The sequence below is a fragment of the Chiloscyllium plagiosum genome, unplaced genomic scaffold (genome assembly GCF_037043375.1).
Source record: "Chiloscyllium plagiosum isolate Xiang-an unplaced genomic scaffold, Cpla_swu_hap1 HiC_scaffold_15, whole genome shotgun sequence".
NCBI lineage: Eukaryota > Metazoa > Chordata > Chondrichthyes > Orectolobiformes > Hemiscylliidae > Chiloscyllium > Chiloscyllium plagiosum.
In genome coordinates this window covers 21,196,907-21,204,754 of record NW_028270153.1, presented here as the reverse complement: position 1 = coordinate 21,204,754, position 7,848 = coordinate 21,196,907, and the positions used below count along the sequence as shown (strand labels likewise).

The 7,848-nt window shown below is 39.8% G+C and overlaps 1 protein-coding gene across 4 annotated transcripts in view; it reads right to left on the bottom strand.

Moving 5' to 3' along the window:
• Window positions 1-2,642: 2,642 nt before the first annotated feature.
• The window catches only part of lsm14b (LSM family member 14B), a 28,173-nt gene continuing 22,967 nt past the window's right edge, over window positions 2,643-7,848 (bottom strand). For all 4 annotated transcript variants that reach the window (XM_043710657.2, XM_043710656.2, XM_043710658.2 and 1 more), the window contains 2 exons: window positions 7,606-7,775; window positions 2,643-4,420 (listed from right to left, as the gene is read on the bottom strand). In XM_043710657.2, coding sequence (XP_043566592.1) covers window positions 7,610-7,775 — 166 coding nt within the window. In that variant the 3' untranslated portion in view covers window positions 2,643-4,420; window positions 7,606-7,609. The remainder of the gene's footprint in view (window positions 4,421-7,605; window positions 7,776-7,848) is intronic.

Here is a 7,848-nt window from a genome sequence, read left to right as displayed (position 1 = left end):
ATCTTCCGCCTAGGAACCCTCCAACTACATGGGATGGATGTAGATTTCTCCAGTTTCCTCATTTCCCCTCCCCCCACCTTATCTCAGTCCCATCCCCCAGATTCAGCACCTGCAATCTTCTTCCTGACCTCTCCGCCCTATCAGCCTCACCACCTTCCACCTGTCGTACTCCCAGTGCCCCTCCCCCAAATTCCCTCCCCCCTACCTTTTATCTCAGGCAGAACTCACTGATGTATGTACAAAAAGGCAAGCTGCAGAAAGCACAGAAAACAACCTGATGTAATATCTAAACCAGTTCTCTGATGTTGTTATCCCACAAGCAACTAACAACTCACCCTAGTCTGGGCTGAGGCACTAGGGGTGTATAGGACATACAAATCACTCCAGCAACAGGTCCAGGCTTAGTGGAGAACATTGAACATCTAGACCTTCCTACCTAGTGGCACAGTGGCAGTGGTTAGCACTGCTGCCTCACAGCGCCAGAGATCCGGGTTCAATTCCCACCTCAGGCAACTGTTGGTGTGGAGTTTGCACATTCTCCCAGAGTCTGCGCGGGTTTCCTCCGGGTGCTCTGGTTTCCTCCCACAGTCCAAAAATGTGCAGGTTCGGTGAATTGACCATGCTAAATTGCCCGTAGTGTTAGGTGCAGGGGTAAACGTAGGAGAATGGGTCTGGGTGGGTTGCTCTTCGGAGGGTCAGTGTGGACTTGTTGGGCCGAATGGCCAGTTTCCACACTAAATAATCTAATCTAAAAACTATGGAACTAAGGAACAAATATACAGATATAGCCATTGAATCAAATGTTCGCCTAGGCCTTGATTACAAAATTAATAGTTGTGCATCAAGATATGTCCAGGTTATTACACCAGATGCTCACAGAAGATTGAGTGGGGATTCAGGAATCAGAGCATTTGATTAAGGGACTTCAGTTTTACAACCCTCGGCTGGATACCTAACCACTATCAATGGGTAGCAGAGCACAAAAGGAAATGACCATCTGTAATGACCATCTTGGATTAGGGGTCAGGGGAACGAAAGGGAATTAGTTAAGGATTAAAGCTTTAGCCATATAAAAAAAGTTATAATAGTTTGTAACAACAAAAGGCATCCAGACAAGTTTAGTTGCTAGAAGTCATACTATCAAAAGCTTTAAATAAAGGAACAATGGGACCATAAGAAATAGTCATGAGTAGGCCCTCATTGCCTCCATTTTCTTTACTTTTCTCCGATGCTCCGAACTGATGAAGAAATATAGTCTTAAAAATACTGCCGCCACAGTTGTTAGACAAGGAGTTCCAAAGAACAACCATAAAAAATTCCTCATCTCAGAAAGCAGCACCCCTTTAATACTAATGAAGATTGTGGGAATAAAGATACTGAAAGTGTGGAAATTGTAATATGCATGCTTTATACTGTACAAAGCTTGTTCTGTAACAGCTTTGACCTGTTAAAACTTCAAGTATATATGAAATGAAATAAACTGTCACCCTGTTTTCTTGAAGTCTTATCAATTTTTCAAAATGAACCACTAATAATCCTGACAAAGGATTTCCATCTGAAAGTGGTAGTAATAGACACCAATTTGAAGTCCTACCCTTTTGCAGGAAATCCTCATGTACCCAAGACCACAGGCTTTCTCAAAGACATTAACTGGAAGAAAAGCAGCTATTCTGAAAGCAGTACTTGCTGGTTATTTGCAGGGCTGTGAAACATTGATATCTTGGGAGCATAGATGCCTTACAGGCATGAAGTAGGACGAAGATAGGATTTCTGTAAAAATTGATGTAGATTGAGATTACTATGTACATAGGAAGGAAGAACCTCCACACTGTATACATCAACCTGCAGAAGATATGGAAACACATCCATATAGGACCTCTATTGATCATCCTTGGCAATGATAGTGAAACGGACAACAGAATTAGGCAATGCTCGAGTGGAAACCTTCCCTTAAATTATTATTGTGGCTAGCACAAATTATTGAAACATGAGAAGGGGAGTTGAAGAATCAGACCAAAGGAAATCACTTCATAGAACATTTGAAACAAGTCACTTTTAAACTGTTTGGAATTAAGGAAAATGGCACATGCCTCAGCCTATAATCAACTGGAAATTGCAGAGTTTGAAATTGAAATTGAAAGAGCAGAATGGCATTTAAGTGCAATCCAATACTTCCACTAACAGTTATAGAAATGTGCAGAGAATCTGAAGAACTACACAGTGAATGTGAGATAGGAGGGACCCACCTACTTGTTGGCCGCCAAGTTAACATGCAAGCAGATTGGAGATGATTGAGGTTAAGTTCTTAAACAAAGCCTGAGCAAAACCAAATGAAGGAACCATGTTGAGACAAGTTTCTTGCATTTTACCAGATGTGTACATCTGATGATCAGTCTCACCTTGGTTAATGAGCTTATATCAACTGTACAAAGAAATCTGATTCATGACTAAAGAACCACAAAGCAGCTTGCGTTCAAGAGAATTTTTGCAAGGACACGATGGATACAACTATCTAGTAAATAAGATTGTTACTTTTGCCCTCACCCTTTGTTTAGGCATCTACACTCGGAAAAGGTTGTCACACAAGCTTTGTCAGATCAAGCCGAGTAAGGATTTTAAAAAATAAAAAGGGACAGAGAAAGTACCTTTGCTCATCATTTATTAAATCATTAGGGTATTTTCCCAATGTGGTTAAAGTGTACTTCACACAATATTTATTGCTACAAGAGTGCAGTTACCATGGCTTTGTGACATTGCATAATGTCAGTTTCAAAATTTCAAAGTGTGCGCAATAACAGGCTAGCTTGTAGAACAATTAATGCTCTGCTATGAAGGTAGTGATCTTCAAAAGCTAGCCAACTCTTCCCAGATCAACAAGTGCCAAAAAAGTTTTAAATGAAACAAAGTTTATACAACACAAACATCTGCAGGTATTTTAACACATTCAAAACACATTAGCTTTGTACAGAGCACCGTTGCACATTTCCTTCTCAAAATGATTATCCTTATTTTGCACACTGCAGTGAACATCCAGATTTTGTATCATACCTGGCTTTCCATGCAATTCTTGGTACATATAGCACTAAAAGAAACTTCTGAACTCAATGTTTCACAAATTTAAATCCAGCACATTCGTAAATTGTGGTGTCAGACAAAATAACCCATAGTTATGCACATGCTACAACCCAAGAATTTATATAATCTATTGTGCCTCGAGGTGTATCCCATAAGTATTTAGCAGTTGAACTCCCATTAACATTGCACCTTTAGTGTGAATGCATTAAACTTAAAAATATGGAAGCTCATTCAGAATATTTACACCAGGGGCATGCATCAGATTGATTACCAATTGACATATTTACACTGATTTTTATAGTGGCATCATTTATCCAGATTCTAGGAGACCAACATCATTGAGCAGTTTCAATATTTATGTTGCTAAATTCAGCTCCTTTACCCTGGTGGCAGTATTGTACATGAATAAGTGTATTCAAGTTAAAGAAGGAGCCATTTTTCACACTATTTGCTGGGAGCCAGCTGACCCATACCAGCCTCCAGGAGTCTGAATTAAGCTACCAATATAAAACAGTTACAGATAAATGCAGGTTAAATGAAGCCATCCTTTTCACCCATGCAAACATGAAAGTTAACAGAAAAGCAACTCCAAACATTAAAGATTGAAGAGAGCAGTTGGAAAGCACTTGAAAATAAGTCACTGTTTACCATTTTTCAAATTACAAGGATATATCAATACAAACAATTTAAGCAAAAATGAAGTGAACAGATGCATCTAAAAATATTTAAGTTACTCAATTCCAAGTGCATACAAGTGACATGGATAATTGACTCATGCCAATTACTGTTCACTGCACCCTCCTTTAATGATTCTGTAATACTTCAAAAAAAAAGGAGTCATCTAAATTTAAAGATGAATTAAAACAAGCCTTAACCTTCTGCACCATAAATGGAGCTCTGAGAATCTGCATGGGTGAGAAACATTTCAAACACTTACATACAAGGATGCTTTATCATAGCAGAAAGGACTGGTGGTAATCCTGAGCATATGCAGCAACAGATGCAACATGGAAGCTTTGTTCTTCAAAATAAATTAAGCTTTCCGTGCACGATTTGTGAAAACTAGCCAGTTACAGACAAGCAATTACTCCCACACCTGTTAAACACACAGTTAACCCAAAATAAACAACTCCTTTTTCACTGTATAAGGACCTCAAAATCAATACAAAACCTTAATTGACAGGATACTAGAAGCAGCATTTTACAACTAGCTTGCTAGTTGCTCCTTTGGGTGTATTTAAACAAAAATGAATACCCACTAGTTCACAAGTAACATCTGCAGTGCCGATTCTTAGTATTTACAGAGAACCCAAAAACCCAATCTTCTCAGCATTGTCGAGAGACTCTGAAATGTAAACGAAAAGTAAAAATTAATGCATGATCCAGGCACACTGATGCAAATGCTTTCAGCAGCTATGTAATTAACTTAGATGCATCATGACAAATAAAGTATTCACAAAAGGACTTGCTGCTCCTTCTCTAAACTTAAAACCTGAAAAGCAAACATGTTCCTCTTTCATAACACACTTGCATCAATAGGCAAACATGAAAGTATCTTTGATTTGGATAAGCCAATTCTGAAGATAGACAGGGTGGGAATGTCATAAATGATAAAATGACTTGTCTGTGACTCTTGCAGAAACTTCAGGATAAAAGTCTGCACAAGTCTAGCTACAATTGATCTGATCGGTTAGTCTTGACCAGTTGGTTGCTCAGTTTCACTTTTCAAATTGAGATTGAAACAATACCATGTTGTAAAGACTTGTTATAACTTGTTTCTACTGGATTGGAATGCTTTCCCCTCACTAAAACTACCCTAATGGATGTGGACCTGAATTTATGGCCATATTCCCTAGCTGCCCATGAGGTGGCACTGAGCTGCCTTCTTGAATTGCTACAGTCCATGTGCTCTAAGTCGACCCACAATGCCATTAAGTTGTGGGATTTGACCCAGTGATACTGATGGGAAAACAATACAGTGCCAAGTCAGGATGGTGAGTGGCTAAGAGAGGAACTTGCAGGTGGTAGTGTCCCCATGCATCTGCTGCTGCTCCTGTCCTTCTAAGATGGAAGCTGTCAGAGTTTTGGAAGGTGGGGTCTAAGGTACTTTAGTGAATTTTTGCAATGCATCCCTGGATAGTGTCAAGCTTTGAGTGTTGTTGGAATTGCACTCATCCAGAGAAGTGGAGAGATTTCCATCACACTTCTGATGTGTGCCTGGATGGTGGACAAGTTTTCAGAAATCAGGAGGGTAGTTACTTGCTGGAAGATTCCTAGTCTCCCACATGTTTTCATAACCACTATTTATAGACGTTGCCACAGTTCAAGATTCATAGGGCTGCTCTCTTAGAGGGGTACAAAGTGGTGAATTAATATCTAAACATCACATCGGGGGGGGGGGGGGTGGGGGGGGGGGGGGTGGAGAGGAGAAAGAGACAGACAGATAGATAAAGGAGGTAGGATCTTCATGGCGAGGTCAGTTTGCTGGTTTACAATGCAGCATAACACCAACAGTGCAGGTTCAATTCCCACACCAGCTGAGGATATGAAATTGGCATTCATACATACTGATCCATGGTGAACAGTAACCTCCATGATATATCAGTAGTAGGTAATGCCATTCAATGTCAAGGGACAGTACTGGAGACAGCAATTATCTGCTGTTATGTTGCTTGTCAGTCTTGCTGCATTTGAATATGGGCTACTTCAGTATCGGAGTTGCCACACATATTGCTGAACATCCCACTTAGGACCTTATGAAAGAGGGAGGTCTTTGAAGTGGCTGAACTTTAGTTCTAGGACACTACCTCATGGAACTCCAGCAGCTATTTACTGAGGAGATTACCAACCTCCAATTTTCACAATTACCTTCATTTGTGCCACATGTTTGACTCGAGAGTTTTTGATTCCTATGATTTCAATTTTGCTTAGAGTCGTTCTTGATGTCACTGTCAAGGGATTGATGATTAAGTATGCAGAACTGCAGTGCTTATGAATTGGCTGTGGAACCACTCAGCTATCACATACTGCTCAATGCTTCCTGGCACTGAAGTCTGTTTTTAGCTTTATCAGATTGACACCTCATTTTTAGCTTTGCCTGGTGCTGCTCTTGGCATGCCCTTTTGCACTCCATTGGAGAAATTCAAACAACTTTCTGATGAGTAGGACATGTTTCTGAAGTTTGAGCTTCTCATTAATACCTGGAGCCAATGTGAGCACTTCAAATTGTTAAAACATCGCACTGGCTATTCTTTCCATAGTAGTTAAAGAACTCAGCATCTTGATCCCAAGGTTTCAAAAAGACTCAATTATTCAAGCTTATATTACCTTCCAATATTCTAATGCAGAGCAATATGCACTCTCTCAGGCTAGGCATTCTATGGGTTGGTCTAAGTGCGTCATTATAGGTCTACTCAATAAAACTAAGGGAGTTGCATTGAAATGAAAACAGGCATTACATCCTGAAATTTCTATTCAATGCAGTATACATTAGTTTCCTGAATTTAAAACAGTAATTCACTCGTAATGCACATCACTGACATGAATAGCCATCCAAAAACGTCCACTATTAACCAACTACAGTCAACTTGCACAGACTATCGCTCAAGGTCCTTGCAAGGCATAAAGTCAACACACTGACTAAGTTATTTCAAATAGCAACATTTTAGATTAGATTCCCTATAGGCCCTTTGGCCCAACAAGTCCACCCTCCGAAGAGTAACCCACCCAGACCCATTTCCCTCTGACTAATGCTCCTAACACTATGGTCAATTCACCTGACCTGCACTAACTCCACACAGACAGTTGTCAGAGGCGGGAATCGAATCTGGGTCCCTGGTGCTGTGAGGCAGCAGTGCTAACCACCGAGCCACCATGCCGCCAATGTTCATTTACATTGTGGAAAGCAGTTCAGATCTTTAAGACATTACATCTTTGACAGAAACTAAGCACAAGCAAGGAACAAGAGCAAGATACTGCAACAACAAAAAAAAAACACCCTCTCATGAAGAGAAAAGAAAAAGAAAAAATTAGTTTGTAGAATGATTTTAAAAATTATTTGCACTTTAGGAGAACTGCCCAGATTCAATATGGATTAGTCCTTGTCTGAGCACTTCATGTTCCTTGATCTGATGCACATTTAAAATTGCTCAAAAATACTTAGCACCTAATGTGAAAAAAAAGATTGTCAGCATTCAATAAAATAGTTGTCAGACTTTATCAATTCAAAGTTTAATACACTACAGTCAGTTCTGCTATAATGCAGCAGTTCTGTTCTTGTGCAATCCCGTACTAAGAAAATTGTGTAATAGTAGCACATTTAAACTACTGGGGCTGTTATCGTGTTTAATCAATACACACTTTAAAACTGCATGCTTTAGAAAGTGTCTCTGATTTGTCAATTATGTTAGAGCGAACTCGTTAACAAAATGCACGTTACAACAGAATGGCCTGTACATCAGTCCAAGAATGCACTCAAGGACAGTCCTTCATACTCCAAAAAGAAATCTCTGAATTTATCCAACGCTATACCTTACTAAACCCTGCTACCGCCACTATTTCTTGGCATTGAAGAGGTCCTTCTCCCTCCTCCACGGCCCCTTCCTCCACGGAAGCCTCCACGAAAACCACGACCACGAAGAAATTTAGCTGAAATCCCAAAAGTCTCTGTATTAAGTTTTCTTTCTTCAGCCCATGTACGCCTATAAAAAATGGAGTGGTCAAAACAGTAAAGCAATGGATTATTTTGGAGAAGCTACAATATTAAAAATGCAG